Consider the following 20,077-nt stretch of genomic DNA (forward strand, 5'->3'; position numbering starts at 1 on the left):
TACAACGTTTTTACTGTATTAGTTACTGTGAAAAACCACTTGATTGCATTATTATTTTTTCTTGCTGTTTACTTTGGTGTATATCACTGTAGAGCACACTCTTGTGTGATAGGCCTGGCTTTGGGTCTGGCGGCCTTTTAGGTTACCGTTAGGTCTATCCCTCGACGTTGTTTGGGGCGTTCCAGAATAGTCCCTGGGGAATACGCGAGACAATAAGGCACTTGAAACACATGTCTACAGTAATCTCATTTCCTAACTGAATTTGATTGCTATATAAACACACCGGGTAAACGCACTACTTTTGAGGTACCTCTACACCTATTTGTCCACACGTAATTGGACCTGATGGCCGTATGAATGCACCAGGAAGCGTAGAATTTCTGATACATTCTTGTCCCTATTTGTGATGTTTTATTCAATTTTTCTAATTCATTATTATTATCCTTTTTACCTTATTGATTTTTAATCTATTTTACCCCTCTGTTTTGGTGATCCACACTGTACCCTGTTCCGGGGTTCAGGAGGCGCACCTTAATGTGAAGGCATCTGCCACGTCACTCTGCCGATAGGGCTAATACCTGGAAGCGAGGCTTGGCTTATGATCCTATAACGTTCACATGAAAACGAGGTTTGGCCCGCAACCATAGGACGTTCGTTGCGGATACGCACATCTGACGTTCGTGAGTGATAGTGAGGCTTGGCCTACGTTTCTTTGATTACTAATGTTTGTGACGTCTAAGATGGCCGCTGACCCAAAGTGAGGCTTGGTTAAATATATGGTTATAAAAGGGGTGACGTCGCACACGCCGCCCGTGCCCCTGGACGACGTAAATTATTACGAAACGCGTAGGGCGGTGCGAACGTGTCGACGTCACCCCAAGTCGTGTTCGTTCTTTGTGGACCAGGAAGGACGGGTTGGTCTTTGCGTTGGCGTGTATCCGGCCGGTGCACGTCTTTGTTTTGAACCTGCTTTTAAAGTCTTTTATGTAAGTGTTTACGTTCGCTTTTAAGAATTAAAGTCATTTGGTTTTACACTATCTGGAGCCTATGTTTTCCCTTATGTGACACCACGTCGAGTTGGGAGTGAGTAACAGCCATAACCCCATCGCGTGGAAGATTCGTGACCATCTGAGGAGGAGGCGCTATCCGGACACCCTTTTGACTGCTACTGCTTGTGGTGACCCTCTGTAACGGGGGGTCGTCTGGATCTGGTAAGGAGCTGATTCATTTATTTCGGTGATGGGATAAGCACACCACATCTTTGGAGAAGATTTTCAATTCGTGTATTTGCAATCCAGCCGTTTGGAACTTTTCTTTACTGCCGTACCTCATTTGAAGTTTTGTTTCACTGGTGTTCATTCACTATATGGACATTTACTTTTTATTTTTATTTTCATTTTTCATTTTTTTGATATATGACTGTATGGACATTACATAGAGTGTCTCTGAACACAGATTTATTATTTTTTGGATAGGTCATTTATGCTTAATAGCGAATATATATTCTTTATATTCTTACCTTTATGGTTTAGGGGTTTATACACAGAGTCTGATACACACATATTGAGTTTGGGGAATTCACAATATTGATACACATTTATTTTTTTGTTTTTTGAATTTAATTGCACTTATACGTATATGGTTTATACCACACTTGGAGGTGGTCTTTTGAGACACTAGATACTAAGACCCACAGTGCGGGTCTGGTACTTTCATATACCCTAATCATATTGGGTATTTTGTGGCTAGCGCAGTTCTTCTTCTTTCTATTAATAAATACATGACCTACCAACGTTTACGGAGGAAGCTGGATATTCTTGTCTCGAGAGGAGGAGATCCTGGGGCAATCTCCGAAGTGAAACTCCTCCTCAGGAAGTGTCAATATGACCGGCATGCCTCTTTGGTTCTGGAGAGGGACTATGGGAAGTACCACTCGCCTGACCCTTACCAGAACTGCAAACAAGGTGTAGCTGTTAAAACGGTTGTTGGCCTTAAGGACAGTACGGATTCCTTGACAAAGTCCAGGTCAGGGCTCCTGGAGGTCGTGAGGTCTTTTTATGCTGACCTTCTTGGGAGGAAAGAGCTTGACCGTGACAAGATGGACAGCTTTTTGGACTCTAATCCAGGTCTAAATGGTGGAGATGTTACATTGATGAATTTGACAGAGGAGATCACAGTTGAAGAGGTGATGAGGGCAATTGAACAGCTTGCCATCAAAAAGTCACCTGGACCGGATGGCTTGACGGCTGAGTTTTACAAAGCCTTTAAGTGTATTCTGGCCCCACATTTGGTAGAGGTTTTTAACAGTTGCCTTGCTGAGGGGGTGCTTTCCCCTTCCATGAGGCACTCGGCTGTGATTCTTCTTTCAAAGGGTAAAGATCCTTCGATGATTGAGAATTGGCGCCCCATCAGCCTTCTTAATGTCGATAGAAAGATACTGGCAAAGATTATTTTCTGGTGCCTATCGTCAGTAGCAGAGTCTTTGCTTTCTCGCCATCAGCACTGTTCGGTCCAGGGTAGAAGCACCTTCACAGCAGTTTTAGCTGTCCGGAAGGCCTTGGAGCGGTGCAGGGCTGCAGGCTGGGGAAAGTATTTGCTGACATTGGATCAGGCAAAGGCTTTTGATTGTGTTAACCATGAGTACCTGTGGTTGCTCCTTAGTAAGTACGGTCTGCCGGGTGGTTTTGTTGATTGGTTAAAGGTCTTGTATAAGGGGGCAGAAAGCTTTCCTCTTGTTAATGGTTGGGTTGGGCAGTCCTTTGAGGTTGGCTCCGGGGTGCGCCAGGGTTGTCCTCTGCGTCCCCTGCTCTATGTGTTTGCAATCGACCCCCTTCATCAGGAGGCTAGAGAGCGGCATGTTGTGTGGGGTGCCAGTGGGGCTCCTGGGTGAGCCACCTTTGAGGGTTGTTGCCTATGCGGACGATGTGTCGGTGATTGTCACTGGGGCAGATGAAGCAGAGGAGGTTGTCTCTCTGACATCACAGTATTCTGAAGCATCAGGCTCCAAGATCAATCAAGAAAAGAGTGAAGTTTTTTGGATGGGAAAGGAAGGTGAGGGGTTTGATCTCCCACACACCTTTCCAGTGCCCCAGGAAAGAATTAAGATTCTAGGCATTGAATTTGGACCCGGCGATTATGGCCTTAAAAACTGGAAAGGCAGACTGGAAATTGCCAATACTAAGGTGGTCAGCTGGAAGAGATGGAAGTTATCTCTGAGGGAAAGGGTTGATCTGATTAAGACTTACCTGATTCCGATCTTCTTGTATGTCAGCTTTGTCTGCATCTTGCCAGTGTCTCTCTATGCTAGGGTCAGTAGTGTGTTCTTCCAGATGCTGTGGGAGAACAGACTGAACCCCATAAAGAGGAATGTCACCTATCTATCCAGGAGGGAGGGTGTCTTAGGTATGGTCAACCCAGTTCTTTTCTTTTCACTGCTATTTCTCAAATTTAACATTGGTAATATGCTTGCAGTGGAACCTCCTGGATGGGTAGGCATATTTAGATCTTGGTTTAGGCCTTTTCTACAACTTTGGGAAGAAGGTGGCCAAGTGAAGAATCTCAAGGGTCATCGTGGTCAGCTACCAGCCTATGTTGCTCCGTGCCTGAAGTTACTACGGCAGTGGCGATTGTCGGCTGAAGATCTCAGATCGGTTCCGAGGAAAGTCCTTATGAGTGGAGTCTTGAGCGAAGTCTTTCATGACCCACTGGCCTTAAGGGATTGCCCAGGCCCAGTTTTGAGGGTGGGGTTAAGAGTAATTCATTTGGACAGAGTACCCCCTAAATTTAGGGATCTGGCCTGGTTGTGCTTCCATGGGAGGCTCTATGTTCGGGGCAATTTGAAATTCCGCAGTGGGGTGGATCGTAGCTGTCCTCGGGAGCAGTGTGCAGGTGAGGAGACTATGGACCATTTTCTGCTTCATTGCCCCTTTAACATAGAGGTGTACAAACAGGTGGGGCGGGCCCTCTGTGTCCCTTTCCTCTCCAGGCTGGGTTATGCTGAGTGGGTGTACGGAGCATTCAATACTGGTGGGGTTTTTTGTTTGGATACACTTTTTCTAGTTAGCCTAGTAGTCCGTTATTTCACCTGGAACGCACGGTGTCAGGTCAGCATTCGGCATAAAATCCTTCCTGTTGAGGTGGTGGTGTATGACATTCTGCATGAGGTGGAGAAGATTCGGGTGCTTGAGAGAGACAAGCGGAGTCAGGGGGCTTGGTTGAAGGCGTGGAGGGGTTTCAATCCTCCCTGACTGCCAGGAGTCTCTTTCCCGGGTGTGGCTGTCTGTCTCTTGTCACCCTAGATTTTTTCATTTATGATTCATTTTTGATAAATGGCTGTGTTACCGGCCTCAAAATGTGAATTAAGAGAGCCGATGATTGTAGACGCGATGAGATAAGGTGATCAGCTTGGCGTGGACTGCAAAGAATCACACAAACAGCATGAGATATGACCACTGACTTTATGGCTGGAAGTAGTTTTTTTCTATATTAAATAACAGAAAACATGTGCTTCTATAAATCTATGCCATTTTCAATAAATCAGGTTTAAATATACCTATTTAGAAAGGTTTAGTGTTTATCATAGACATTTGTTCTGACTAATGCAGTATTTTCATGCTCTTATGCACTTTTCACTTGTTTCTGACACATGCTGTTCTAAACTTCTAATTACAGCAAATCTATAGCATAAAATCTGCTGAGACTTTTTCTGCATCTGCTCAAGATGTTTAGGAATCTTTCTATCACAGGTTAATACAGATTAGGAACAATTTAGAGTACATACCTGCAAAGAATCACACAAACAGCATGAGATATGACCACTGACTTTATGGCTGGAAGTAGTTTAATTTCCAGTCACATGGTGTGTGGCCTTATATAGACTCTGTTTGTGTACCTTCTCTGCCATCTACTGGTTATTAATAGAATAGAAGGGAGATGTTTAGAAATATATAAAAAAAAATGAATATGTACTTTGCTTTGGGGTGTCTGTTTTGTGACATATAAACCCCAGTCCGTCACAGCTGCATACATAGGTGATGGGTTGTGCCTCTTAGGCCCTCTCTGCTGCTTTATGTAAATAGTTTTCTAAACATGTTTTGCTAATGGACTATGTATATATTGTATATATTCTGAACGTTGATGTGTATGCCTTTGTTTTCTGTTGAAGTTTTATAATATGGTTTTGTTTTTTACTTTTGTATAAAATTGGTCGCTTGATTCTTTTTAATAAAAGATCAATAGTGCCACATCATTGGTGTCAGTGGGAGGAATAGTGTCCCATCATTGGTGTCAGTGGTAGGAATAGTGCCCCATTTTTGGTTCCAAAGGAAAGAATAGTATCCCATTGTTGATGTCCATAGGAGGAATAGTGCCCTATCATTGGTGTCAGTGGGAGGAATAATGCTCCATTCCTTGGTTTCAGTGAGAGGAATAGTGCTCCCCAGGGCCAGATTAACATAGGGGCTATTGGAGCTGCAGCTCCAGGCCCCTTTCTCAAGATAGGCCCATTTGCCCAAAAAAAAAAAAAATAATAAAAAAAAAAAAAGATCGACCTTGAGGATTGTAGCTCGGCGATCAGGAGTCACAGAGACCCCACATTTGGGGGGGGGGGGGGGTAGGTAGCTAAAGACCCACTCCAGCACTGGTTAAAATATGGGGCTGCTATCATCTATGGTTCCGGAGATACAGGGCTGCTTGCGCAGCCTGTTAGAGGCTACATACAGAGCGGCAGTATAAATACAAGCTGGAACACTCTGCAACAGACTGAGAGGATGAACTTGCAGTGCTTATAATAATTATTTGTATATTACTTATGATAATTAACCCCTTGCCACCCGGGCCCATTCTGAGACTTCTCTCCTACATGTAAAAGTCATCATTTTTTTTATGCTAGAAAATTACTCAGAACCCTCAAGCATTATATATTGTTTTAGAAGACACCCTATGGAATAAAATGGTGGTCTTTGGAGAGGCTCCTCTGATATTAAAGCAGTAGTAAACTTTTCTAACATTACTACTTTTTAGAGGCCCTGGGGTAGGTTATGCCACAATGTTCAAGTATGCACAGCATATTGGCACATTAGGGTACACTTAAATTGTCAGACTGAGCCCTCCAGTGCTGTGCTGGATCAATCTGGCGGGGCCCGGGCACTTCCATCTTCACCCGGTCTTCCTTCTGGGTTCTGTGCCTTCGGTGACTTGCCTTGGCCAGGCTACGTCGATGTCACTCCCACACATGCTCATGTGCATCCTCTTTCTCTCATCCCCCCTTTCTCTCTCTTACTCTCTCTTATCCTCCCCCTCTCTCTTTAATTGAATTTGTTATAACAAAAAATAGTTTGCATTTTTATTTATTTATTGTTTATAAAAGGCCCCACCAAAATCCTCAGCACCAGGCCCATGATGTTCTTAATCTGGCCCTGGCTAAATTGTGGATGGCTCTGTACGTAGTTGCTAGTATTTTGAATTGAATTCTTTGGCCGAGCGGAAGCCAGTGGAGCGATTGACAGAGAGGGGTAGCAGACACAGAGCAATTTGTAAGGTCTATGAGTCTGGCAGCAGCATTCATGATGGATTGAAGAGGTTTTTGACTATGTAGAAGTAAGCCAATGAGAAGGGAGTTGCAGTAGTTGAGGCGGGAGATGACCAGCGAGTGAATTAAGAGCTTTGTGGTGTCATTGGTTAGAAAAGGGCGTATTTTGGAGATGTTGCAGAGGTTGAGGCGGCAGGATTTGGACAGTGATTGGGCGTGGTGCTTAAAGGAGAGTTCAGAGTCCGGGACTACACCTAGGACCTTGGTATTGAGATGGATAAGAACTATAAATTAGTTCTTGGTTATCTGCTGCTATTTCTAATTAAAAAGTATAAATGTGCATGCACATTAGAAGTAAACACTCTCTGAGATATGTTCAGCTCAGGCTACTTCTAAATTCTGATTTATTCGTGGGCGGTGTTAATATTTTATACAGAAAGATACGTCATTACTATGTCAGTCTAATAGGTACATCTTATTGGTTACAATACAAGAGAAATGAAGAAACTTGATGCTTGAAGTTTGGTTGAAGCTGGTTCCCTTATCTCGAATGCATTCTTCTAACGCATGGGATGTAGGGTATAGACGCCATCTTCCCGCAGAACAGGGTCAATCTGTATGCTACATAATAAGTAAGGAGCATGGGAACATGTATACACATAAGCAAATAGACATTTTCTGATTATCATTATGTACATTGGATTCCTTAACAGTCCCCCCTAAAATGGCTATTTTCTTCTGTCCCTCATCTAAAGGTCCTACTCACCTGGCCCATTCTCCTCAGCAACTCTTTTTAAGCTGTATATAGAGTTGGGCAGCAACTAGTTCACTACCCCCCTCGATACAGCTGGAGAAGGGCAATCAGGTGCTATCTACCCCTATAACCCTAGAGGATTGTGAGATTTTGGACAGGGAGTGACTGTAGAGGAGTGAAGGGTTTGTCACCCTCCATCATAAGAGGGTCCTCTTCTTCTTGGTGGAGAAATGTAGGTGGGCTGTTTTCTACAGCCTTGCTCATTAACTTCTTTACGAAAGGTAGAATACAGCATACAATCGGGGGGTAAAAGAACCAGGATTATTAGTACCGTTACCCCTATCTGGGCGAGCACCTTCTGCCACCCACTCATCCAGCTAAAATATTGATCCCATGGGTCTGTAATACCGGAGTTCTTCTTCAACTCCAATGACAAATCTTCTAATTTCTTTATAGCTAAAGTTACTTTACCATTTGGGCCGGTATTATCAGGAATGTAGGTGCAACAGGTCCCTGTTTTTTCTATCATTTTACTGACACCTCCTTTCTCAGCTAACACCATGTCTAAAGCCATCCAGTTCTGTAATGGCATGTAGGAAGTGGGGGGGTAACTTGTCAGCAATTCCCTGGAGGGCATCTTTAGTGTAATTCACGAATCTTTGTTGGTTATAATATATGTAATTGATCCAATCTACATTCTTGTTCACAGTTATTATGGGGATCAAAGACTCAAAACCAACTTTTACCTGATCCCTGGCTTTGAATTCATCAGGGACCCCCCTTGGGACCCCTATAGCATCTATGTACACATGAGGGTCAAAGCTTCCGGAGAGAGCTGCTCGCTTCCTCCTCTGACTGTGTGCTGGGTCAGTGTATGTATCAGGGGTATCTTCTGCTAGGATATGGAGGGGCATAATCACCTTTTCAAGGGCACATTCACCGGTCCAGATACCCTCTAATCTGGTCCTATGTTCCAACCCACTGTTCCTCCCAGGAACCACAATTCTGGCCCCAGTAACTGTCTGTAAAACACACATATTACCATCAGGGATGTCTCACCTTACCAACAGGGATGTCACTGTACCAATGGCATTGCCATGAAAGAGTCAAACGGACAAGGTACTATGTCACAGTAATCAAAGGTAAAGGTGGTCACATGTGTACCTGAAGAGTTGTACCAAAATGTAATTATGTTATCATTTTTTTTTTTGTTTTTTTTTGTGATGACCACCTCCTGGGCCTCCCCCCTAGACCAAACAGAAAAAGGATATGCAGCATGGTCGTCATGAAGTGGGCAGGATCTTGTCCTCGGGGGTGGAGCTTTCTTGCAGTGGGAGGCGTGTATTCAGGTATTCTTCCCGGCCAATTCCACTGAGGTGGCTGTGGTCAGCAAAACTTGGAATGGACCATCATATGTGGGTTCAAGAGAATGTTTTCTCACAAATTTCTTTACCAGCCCCCAATCTCCAGGTAGTAGTTGGTGTGTTCCTGTATCTAATTCAGGATCTGGAATGGAAGAAAACACCTGGACATGCATTTGGGTTAATTCTCGTGATAATGCGGTTACATAATTAGTCAACACATCAGATTGCAACTGTAACTGTTGTGGAAAGTGACAGCCAAGTCTGGGGGCTGAACCAAACTAAATTTTATAAGGAGATAGGGCATATTTCCGCCGGGGTGTGTGTCTGACACTGAACAGGGCAGTGGGCAAACTGTCTGGCCGACTCATGTTAGTCTTTTGGGCCATCTTTAACATCCTGTTTTTCTAGTGTCCCTTTCATCCTTTCTACCTTCCCGCTACTTTGAGGGTGGTAAGGGGTGTGTAGAGCCAACTGAACCCCCAGTGCTGCCCTAATCTTTTGTAAGGGTTGCTGTGAAGGCTGGGCCTGATCGCTCTCTATCACCTCTGGGACCTCAAATCTACATACTATCTCACTCAGTAGTTCCTTAGCTGTGGTCCTGGCAGTCATGTCCACCTCCACTAGGGCGTATTCGAATCTGTCACTCCTTTGGCATTTGGGAGTGATCAATTTGTATCCTCTGGAAGGGGTATAAGAGCTTTTGCCAGGTGCTTCTTCTGTGCCTTTTCTGTACATTCTGGGTTACATTTGTTGCAGATAGTGCATGATCTGCAGAAGTTGTTGGTCAATGGAGTAACTCATAAGTTCATAAGAGTCTTTGTCAAGTGGGCAGTTCCATTTCCCCATTGCACTATGGCTGGGTACATACTCCTGGGTAGACAAGGCTTCTTGCTGCACTCGAATAGTCCATCTCTGAGAGTTCCTCCTCTCCGTTTTCCAGCTTTCCTTCTCATCCGGACTTGCTGCTTCCTGTAATTATTTCAGATAAACTCTGTCCACTGGGAGAGTCTGTAGGATAAGCATGGAGTGGTCTTCTTCTACCACCCTGCTGTCCACTTCCCGTGGACCACTGGCTGTCTGTTTGGCAGCTGAATTGGCTAGATTGCCTCGAGCTTCCTTCGAGTTGAGTTTGTTGTGTGCTTTTATTTTTAGAATAGTCACTTGGGTTGGGAGAAGCAGGGCGTCCAAGTCCTTGATGGCTGAGCTGTTTCACAGGTGTTCCTACAGCCATTAGGAACCCTCTGTCCTTCCAGATAACACCAAAATCATGGGCAACGCTGAAAGCATATCTTGAGTCCGTATGAATGTTGGCTCTTTTTCCCTCTGCCAATTTACATGCTGTAGTAAGTGCTTGCAGCTCTGCCACCTGTGCAGACATCACCGGCGGTAAGGTTTCAGTTTGGAGAACCGAGTTTTCAGTGGTGACCTGGATCCTGCAGGGGTATTTCACTCACGGTGGGGATATGCGTGGTTTCCAGCCGCATTAGTTCGATGCAGTTATGGGGTGACAAATCAAGACTCGACTCCTCCTCCTTACCCCCCTCGAGAAGTGGAAGAAGGGTGGTAGGTTTCGGTGTTTGACAACGTAATAGAGTAATGCTGTCTAGAAGGTAGAAACACAGGAGTCTCAAGTGTCTGGCAATGGACAGATGTTTCGGCTGGATCTTGGTGGAGTATGGGAGCAATGTCATGGGGAGCAAGCAGAACAAGGCAGAGTCCGAGAGCCAATTTTGAAGTTTTGTCAAAAAAGGCTTGTGCAGCAAAGACAGCTCACAGACACGATGGGCCTCCTCTTGCTATCGCATCCAGCCGACAGGAATAATATCCTATAGGGCATTGGCAGATGCCGTGTGATTGGGCGAGTACACCTGTAGCATGTCCCAGATGTTCAGATACAAAGGGCTTGAACATTTTGTCGTAGTCTGGGAGCCCTAGCACCAAAGATGGTGTGCTTGAAGGCCTCAAAGTTGGATATTGCTTCAGGAGACATCTGGAAGGGGTCTGCTTTCAGGGTATCATATAAAGCTTGCATCAGTAGGGAGCCTTCTGGAATCCATGCTCTGCAATACGAAATTAGTCCAAGGAAGGAATGAAGGGGCTTCTGGCCTTGTGGCAGTGGGATGTCAGAGATTGCTTACACCCTGTCTTCAGTGAGGTGTTTTGTCCCATGGGACAAGACAGTGTCCAAGAACAATTACAGATGTTGAGCACCACTGCAATTTGGGCTTTGAGGCTTCGCAACCCTGTGTGGCAAGATAGCCCAACTGGCTTTCTGAGGTGACTTCAACAGTGGGTAAGTCAGCTGCACAGTGGAGAAAGTCATCAACATATTGGAGGAGAGTCACTTCCAGGTGATCCTCTTGTTATATGTCAAGGATGATAGCCATAGCGTTTGCAAACTAGCTTGGAGAGTTCTGCGCCCCTTTTTGGCATAACTGTCTGGGTACGTTGCTGTCTTTTCGTGGGTGAATGCAAAAGGTACCAGCATGAGGGGTGAGGGTGGACACTGAAGAGAGCGTTTGCATGGTCCACCACTGTGAGGTACTTTGCAGTCAGGGACACCCCCGCAACCAGCTTGTTCTCTTTTAGGGGTTCTCTTCTTCCTAGAGAACAGAGGTGTGTTGCATGGAGATGCGCAGGGTGGGCTCCATCTGACACGAGGGCCTTGACATGCTTCAAAATAGCTGCAGATTAAGCTAACTTTAGGAGGGGGGTATTGTGGTTTCCGGGGCAATGATGTGCCCTCTTTGAGCTTGACTGAAACTGGTGGCACCATTAAGTGACAGTTGTCTTCCGGTCCTGTGGATCATAGGCACACAGGGATTCTGTCAAGTACTTCCTGCGGTATTGAACTTGGAGTTATTGCTTCATGAAGTGTCATCAGGAGAGGCAGAGAATACAAAGCAGATGAGTCTTCCAAGGATAGGGGAGTATGTAACTTCACCGCCCCCTTCAGGTGTGAAGATGATTGACGCCTGTAGTCTGGACAGCACATCAGCTCCTAGTAGATTCAAGGGACATGTAGAGGACACCACAAATCTGGTAAGCAAATCAGGAAATGTCCTCACTTGGAGAGGCTCAGTGAGTGGACTGGAGCGGGGCACCCCATCCACTCCCAAGCAGGAAACATCAATAGTGGAAAGGAAAGAATTATCAGGCAGGTCCTCAGCCCTCAACACACTCCTGGCTGCACTTATGTCAATGAGAAAAGTGGTAGGTTTTCCTTGTATAGGTAACGTGACCTTTGCTAGGGGTCCCCCAGTCTCATTTGAGGACACTGTCATAAGGGGTGACACAGGTTTTCTCATTTCCTAGCATGAGTTGGGGCATGGTGGTGGAGGTTCATGTCCACGTCGCCCTTCGGCGGGATCCTTGTCTTGTCTCGGATGTCTTGGGGCTCTGCATACTATTCTGATGTGACCCCGCTTCCCACAGTTGTAACAGATGATCTTCTCCCTGGTATTGGGCAGTGGTGGTGGACGAGTGTAGGCGGGATCTTCGTCTTGTGTTACCATGAGGGGCATTGTTTTTTTTTCCTTTTTGGTTTTCTATCCCTCTGGCCACCAACAGTAAATTGGACATTTTCATTGAGCGATATTCAGGGCGGGCCACCATCAGGCTTTTTCTGATATCCTGTCTGAGTCCTGAGACAAAAGCAGATGATAACATGTGTGTGTGTGTGTGTCTTTTCATAGAGGGAGAAGCCCAGATGTTCAAAGGCCTGTATGAGTCTAGCATGATACTTCTCCACAGACTCCCCTTTATCTTGGGCAATATCTTGGATTGTGGTGGTCTGGTCTGCCAATTTCTCCTTTGCCCAGTCGCGGAGTTGTGCACAGAACTCCAAGCCTGAGGTATAAGAAGTGGCACTTGCCAGGCAGGCATCATTGAAGGCTGTCTGCATGACTGGCCAAAAGACATGTCCTGCTTTAATTTGGCATAGGCTGATCAAGTCTCTCCAGGCAGCTGAGTAAGCTTCTTGTATCTGCACTATCCTGCGGTAGAAGAGCATTGGCTGTTTCTCTGGGTCAGGCAGACTTGTCACTAAGGTTGCTGCTTGTGATGGGGTAAAAGCGACATACATCACCAGTGCCCCTTCTGGTAACCGAGACTGGTGTTGGGGCGGGGGGCTGAGAATGGGCACTGTTTCTCATGGTTGTCAGCATATGTTTGCGATCCTCTCGGAACTGTGAGTCCGGAGCCGGATTAGGGGTTAAATCAGCAGGTGGCCTTGCTGCCTGTTGTTGGTCTTCCCACTCGGACGCTTCTTCATCATTAACATATCCGGCCTGTGAAGGTAGTGCTTCCATATTAGGGAAGACAGGTGTGTGGTAGGAACCATCCTGGTTTAAAACGGGAAGAACTGGTTATATGCCATGGCTGGGCCTATTGGGTGTACCAAGATGGCCGCCAGCAGGAAGTGCACTGGGCTGTGCCTGAAGTGAGGGCTTGGGTGTACCAAGATGGCCTCCTGGGAGTGGTCACAGTGGGTTGTGCTCGGGTTGGGGTGGTGAGAAGGGAGTGGGCGTTAGGCGGATAGCAGGGTTGTCCCTCTCCTCCTTCGTTCCAGTTTTTTGTATATGGGGGCGGTACAGCCACATTATCAACTCTGTGATACACATACATAGTACAATTTGCATCTTTCTTGATTTTCTCTTCTATCCAACCTTCTTTGTGCAATGCCCTTGCCGTCCTGTACCATGCTTCTGCCACATCCAATAAGCCGTTATCACACAGAGTCCCCTTTGTCTTCTTATCAGCACATGCCATTCCTCTGCTTCTTGCAACATCTTCTCTCTTCTTCTAATATCACATTCTAGCATTCTCTCTCTCTCTCTCTCTCTCTCTCTCTCTCTCTCTCTCTCTCTCTCTCTCTCTCTCTCTCTCTCAGCGGACGGCTTAAGAGGAGAATACAGGCAACAAATTGGTTAATACTCCTCTGACTGCTGTCTTATCAAAGAATTCCTAGGGTGGGGGCTCGCATCCCTGCGAGAGATCTGTCTCCTCGCACACTCCTGACTATTCTATCTCTTTGAGGGTCAAAACTAGCACATCAGAGGTGGTGTGGAGCAGTGGCTTATGGCCCAACTGATCCTTCAGGTAGCCACTTTCTCTCACCGTCACCCTCTTCGTGTATATCAGACAGTAATGGACAAATACACACACAGTACAGGACATGACACCTGACACTCTTTGAACTGCAAAGATAGCTCTCGGGAAAAGCTCACCTGAGTCACAAGACTGCCAAATTCCAGCTAGCCTTTTTTCAAACTGCCCTAATTCACAGTTTGAGATAAACCCTCAGGAAAGCTTTCCCGAGCAGAACATTCATAGACGGTTGCAAGACTGCCACATCCGCAAGTCTTCTTTCAAACTGCCCTAATTCACAGTTTGAGATTAACCCTCAGAGGTCCTACACAGCCAACCTCGAGTAACCCCGTTTATAAATGCCTGCAGAATTCCACCCCACCACTAGAGGTAGAATCTAGGGGTGAGGATGGACACACGCCTGCAGCTGCACTTTCAGTCTGCTAAATTTGCAATCCTTCAGAATGACAGACACTGAACAGATAATAGTCAGCAGAAAACCATTAGCAGGTTCATTAAAACGGCTTCAGGCGAGAAATAAGTTACCTGCCTCTTTGAACAATCGAAAGGAGCCAACAAGACAAAATCAACCAGCCAAACCAGAGAAGTCGTACAAATGGTAAGGATAAATATGCTTACCGTACTGTTAGGGCTGCGCGCTTAACCCCCTTCTCTGATCTGGCCAGCTGTTCAGTCCTGGAATGTGGTCTCCCTTCGATTGAAGCCTGAAAACCGCCCCACACATTTGGGCGCCAGTTGAGATGGATAAGAACTATAAATTAGTTCTTGGTTATCTGCTGCTATTTCTAATTAAAAAGTATAAATGTGCATGCACATTAGAAGTAAACACTCTCTGAGATATGTTCAGCTCAGGCTAACTCTAAATTCTGATTTATTCGTGGGCGGTGTTAATATTTTAGACAGAAAGATACGTCATTACTATGTCAGTCTAATAGGTACATCTTATTGGTTACAATACAAGAGAAATGAAGAAACTTGATGCTTGAAGTTTGGTTGAAGCTGGTTCCCTTATCTCGAATGCATTCTTCTAACGCGTGGGATGTAGGGTATAGACGCCATCTTCCCGCAGAACAGGGTCAATCTGTATGCTACATAATAAGTAAGGAGCATGGGAACATGTATACACATAAGCAAATAGACATTTTCTGATTATCATTATGTACATTGGATTCCTTAACAGTATGTGGGGATGGGCTTATAGTTGTGCTATCGATTTTGACAGTGAGATCAAGGGAAGGGGCATATGGGGGAAGAAAAATGATAAGTTCGGTTTTGGAGAGATTGAGTTTAAGGCAGTGGTGTGACATCCAGACTGATATATCTGATAGTAAATGAATGATACATGAAGAGACAGAGGGAGTGAGCTGAGGGGTATGGAAATAGATCTGGGTGCCATCAGCGTAGAGGTGGCGGGAGGCTGACCCAGGAAGGAGGTGTAGATTGAAAATAGGAGGGGTCCAAGAACAGAACCTAAAGGTGTGGTTGGATAAGTAGGAAGAGAACCAGCGAAGAGTACAGTCACGGAGACCAAAGGCTTGGAGTTTTTTGAGGAGGAGGGGGTAGTCAACCGTATCAAAGGCAGCAGGGAGGTCCAGGAGTAGGAATATAGAATTGGTTTTGGCCATTAGTAGATTGTTTGTTAGTTTTAGGAAAGCAAATTCTGTGGAGTGTTGTGGACGAAATCCAGACTGAAAGGGATCAAGAAGGCTATTATCAGGCAGGTGGAGCTCAGGGCCGGATTAACATAGGGGCTATTGGAGCTGCAGCTCCAGGCCCCTTTCTCAAGATAGGCCCATTTGCCCCAAAAAAAAAAAAAAAAGATCGACTTCGAGGATTGTAGCTCGGCGATCAGGAGTCACAGAGACCCCACATTTGGGGGGGGGGGGGGGGTAGGTAGCTAAAGACCCACTCCAGCACTGGTTAAAATATGGGGCTGCTATTATCTATGGTTCCGGAGATACAGGACTGCTTGCGCAGCCTGTCAGAGGCTACATACAGAGCGGCAGTATAAATACAAGCTGGAACACTCTGCAGCAGACTGAGAGGATGAACTCACAGTGCTTATAATAATTTATTTGTATATTACTTATGATAATTAACCCCTTGCCACCCAGGCCCATTCTGAGACTTCTCTCCTACATGTAAAAGTCGTCAATTTTTTTATGCTAGAAAATTACTCAGAACCCTCAAGCATTATAAATTGTTTTAGCAGACACCCTATGGAATAAAATGGTTGTCTTTGCAACTTTTTATGTTACACGATATTTGTGCCTTTCCCTTACCCCTCACACCTCTTCCATCCCCTTTCTCTCTCTCTCTCTTTCTCTCTCATCCTCCCCCTCTCTCTTTAATTGAATTTGTTATAACAAAAAATAGTTTGCATTTTTATTTATTTATTGTTTGTAAAAGTCCCCACCAAAATCCTCAGCACCAGGCCCCTGATGTTCTTAATCTGGCCCTGTCCATCATTGGTGTCAGTCAGAGGAATAGTGCCCCATCATTGGGGTCAGTTGGAGGAATAGTGCCCCATCATTGGTATCAGTTGGAGGAATGGTGCCTTATCGTTATGTCAAGTAAAGCGGCTCAGTTTAGAGACCTCTCCTCGACTCTATCCAAAATGAATAAAGCCTTCAAAGTTGCTCTAACTTTGCCATAGAGGGTATTGGTAAGGCCCGACACATAATTTGATACTCTTCATATATTCTCTTCATAGTCTTCTGTACAAGGCCATCGATGCCAATGGGGAAAACGTGGGGCCCATTTACAATTACCGCGTGGAGATTTCCATCTTTTTCATCGTCTACATCATCATCATTGCGTTCTTCATGATGAACATCTTTGTAGGTTTCGTCATCATCACCTTCCGAGCACAGGGTGAGCAAGAGTACAAGAACTGTGAGCTGGACAAGAACCAGGTAATGGACTTGGACTTCTTGGTCCCGCACTGGGGACTTCTGTGCACGCTTCACACTCGTGATTGACCTTGACCCTCTGATGTAATTTACCTTTTCAGCGCCAGTGTGTGGAGTACGCCCTGAAGGCTCAGCCCCTGCGTAGGTACATCCCCAAGGCGAAATACCAGTACAAGGTCTGGTATATGGTCAACTCCACAGGCTTTGAGTACATCATGTTTGTGCTAATCCTCCTCAACACTATTGCCCTGGCAATGCAGGTACGATTTAATTGGAGTATTTATGTGCCCCAATGTAGAGCCCAGTGCCCGAAGGTCCCATTCCAAGCTAGCCTTGCACATCCAGTCCAGCAGGGTACAGCCTCTTAAGCTACTGCTGAGGAAACCCCAATCCAGATAGCTGCTATATAGAGGTCAACCAAAGCAGGTCACATTCCAGGCTAGCCTTGTACATCTAGTCCAGCAGGGTACAGCCTCTTAAGCTAGTGCTGAGGAAACCCCAATCCAGATAGCTGCTATATAGAGGTCAACCAAAGCAGGTCACATTCCAGGCTAGCCTTGTACATCTAGTCCAGCAGGGTACAGCCTCTTAAGCTAGTGCTGAGGAAACCCCAATCCAGATAGCTGCTATATAGAGGTCAACCAAAGCAGGTCACATTCCAGGCTAGCCTTGTACATCTAGTCCAGCAGGGTACAGCCTCTTAAGCTAGTGCTGAGGAAACCCCAATCCAGATAGCTGCTATATAGAGGTCAACCAAAGCAGGTCACATTCCAGGCTAGCCTTATACATCTAGTCTAGTAGGGTACTGGTACGGCCTTTAAAGCTAGTGCTGAGGAAACCCCAGTCCAGATAGCTGCTATATAGAGGTCAAACCAAGTATCGGCGTAGGGATTTTGATTGAAACTACAGAGAAAAAGGCACCCGACCTTCTAGATTAGCCTTTCTCAACTTTTCAAAATGGAGGATCCCTTGAAATAACTTTCTGGTCTCGGGGGAACCCCTGCTGAAAATCTACAGCTCATGATACATTAGTGTGATGGTCAGTGGGAAGAATGTGCCTTACACTTGTGGTCATTGGGAAGAATTACGCCCTTACAGATAGCTAAAAAGATGAATAGTGTCAATGGGAACCTATCTGAGAGGCAGGATTTGCTCATTGCTCAATGAACCCCTAGCAATCTCTGGAGGAACCCCTAGCAACATCTTGAGGAACCTTAGATTTCCATGGAACCCTGGTTGAGAAGCCCTCTCCTAGGTAGAGATGAGCTCAGGTTTGGTCTGAACATGAGTTTGGACCAAACCCAGAAGCATGGTGTCACCCACTACTGCCCATTCACCCTTGCCCATTGCATTCCCCGCCCAACACCTGCATATAAGCAAAGGGGCGGAGATGTTTGTGACATCATAGACCTAAATTGACCAAACACAAACTTGTCCCTACTCCTGTGAAATAATAATAGTAATAATAATAATAATATAAATAATAATATCTAAATAATTATTTTCTCTATTTTAAGCATTATGAACAATCACAGCCATTTAATTATGCCATGGACATCCTCAATATGGTCTTCACAGGACTGTTTACAGTGGAGATGGTCCTCAAACTCATCGCATTCAGGCCAAAGGTCAGTCCCGTTTCTTTTTTTTCTTTTTTTTTTAAGTCATGCCAAAAAAATACGCTTTTTAGATTATATTTTGTATTATTTTTTTATGTTTGTGTTTTTAGTTCATTTTTATTTGATTTTTTTTTTTTTTTTGTGACAATGAGTTCAAAAATACCTTTATGCTATATTTCTGTATATTTAGACACTAATGACTCCATATATGTTATACCTTTCTTTACTTATAAATCTTATGTTTAAAATTGATTAATCTTGATAAACTCTAAAGCAGGGGTGTCTAACTCAATTTTATCATGGGCTACATTAGCAGTATGGCTGCTCTTAAAGGGTAGGTTGTATCTGGGGGGCACTACATACAGAGTGCAGAGTTCAGGAGTGCGGTACGTACAGAGTGCAGAGTTCAGGAGTGCGGTACGTACAGAGTGCAGAGTTCAGGAGTGCGGTACGTGCAGAGTTCAGGAGTGCGGTACGTACAGAGTGCAGAGTTCAGGAGTGTGGTACGTACAGAGTGCAGAGTTCAGGAGTGCGGTACGTACAGAGTGCAGAGTTCAGGAGTGCGGTACGTACAGAGTGCAGAGTTCAGGAGTGCGGTACGTACAGAGTGCAGAGTTCAGGAGTGCGGTACGTACAGAGTGCAGAGTTCAGGAGTGCGGTACGTACAGAGTGCAGAGTTCAGGAGTGCCCCATGTACAGAGTGCAGAGTTCAGGAGTGCCCCATGTACAGAGTGCAGAGTTCAGGAGTGCCCCATGTACAGAGTGCAGAGTTCAGGAGTGCCCCATGTACAGAGTGCAGAGTTCAGGAGTTCCCCATGTACAGAGTGCAGAGTTCAGGAGTGCCCCATGTACAGAGTGCAGCGTTCAGGAGTGCCCCATGTACAGAGTGCAGCGTTCAGAAGTGCCCCATGTACAGAGTGCAGCGTTCAGGAGTGCCCCATGTACAGAGTGCAGCGTTCAGGAGTGCCCCATGTACAGAGTGCAGCGTTCAGGAGTGCCCCATGTACAGAGTGCAGCGTTCAGGAGTGCCCCATGTACAGAGTGCAGCGTTCAGGAGTGCCCCATGTACAGAGTGCAGCGTTCAGGAGTGCCCCATGTACAGAGTGCAGCGTTCAGGAGTGCCCCATGTACAGAGTGCAGCGTTTAGGAGTGCCCCATGTACAGAGTGCATAGCACACTCCTCCCAAAACTCATCCCTGGTATGGTGCGTATTAAAGTGGATCTTCACTGCATCCGAGCACCACAAACCTAAAATGCTATTCAACTAGATGCTGACCGCCGGCCGTCAATTGAAGGCCAGGCGGCGCACCTATTTTGGCGGGAGGGCGTCATATGAAATCCTCCCGTTTAAACAGGGAATGCGCGCGCATCCCTGTTCCTTCGGTGGCGGCGTGTCACGGAGACACCGCTCGCCAACGAGGGGGGTGAACAGCCATTGGGCATGGCTGTTTACCACGTGATCGGCCGTGATGAAGTCACGGCTGCGCATGCACGTCAGTGGCGGCGTGTTCCCGGGAACACTGCTCATCACCGATGCTGGTAAACAGCCATTGGCTGGCTGTTTACCCACTTGATCCTTTCACAGCCGATCACTAAATGTAAACAAACCGCGGTAATGAGATGTTACTGGGTTCTCCTCCTCACGCACCAATCGTGTGTGAGGAGGAGATTGCGGTAACATCTCGTTACCGCTTACAATGTACACCAACACACACTGATTGCACCCCCACCCCAATAAAGAGAACCTGTCACCACCCATCATAGTACCTGTCACTCATAGTCCATCATAG

The 20,077-nt window shown here is 45.8% G+C and overlaps 1 protein-coding gene across 1 annotated transcript in view; it reads left to right on the plus strand.

Moving 5' to 3' along the window:
* Positions 1-20,077, plus strand: part of CACNA1F (calcium voltage-gated channel subunit alpha1 F) — a 287,992-nt gene that overhangs the window by 171,565 nt on the left and 96,350 nt on the right. The window contains exons 29-31 of the mRNA XM_077472367.1: positions 16,470-16,671; positions 16,770-16,928; positions 18,186-18,296. Coding sequence (XP_077328493.1) covers positions 16,470-16,671; positions 16,770-16,928; positions 18,186-18,296 — 472 coding nt within the window. The remainder of the gene's footprint in view (positions 1-16,469; positions 16,672-16,769; positions 16,929-18,185; positions 18,297-20,077) is intronic.

Source organism: Lithobates pipiens, unplaced genomic scaffold (genome assembly GCF_037356315.1).
Source record: "Lithobates pipiens isolate NorthernLeopardFrog02 unplaced genomic scaffold, aLitPip1_a1.2 Scaffold_1, whole genome shotgun sequence".
Lineage (NCBI taxonomy): Eukaryota > Metazoa > Chordata > Amphibia > Anura > Ranidae > Lithobates > Lithobates pipiens.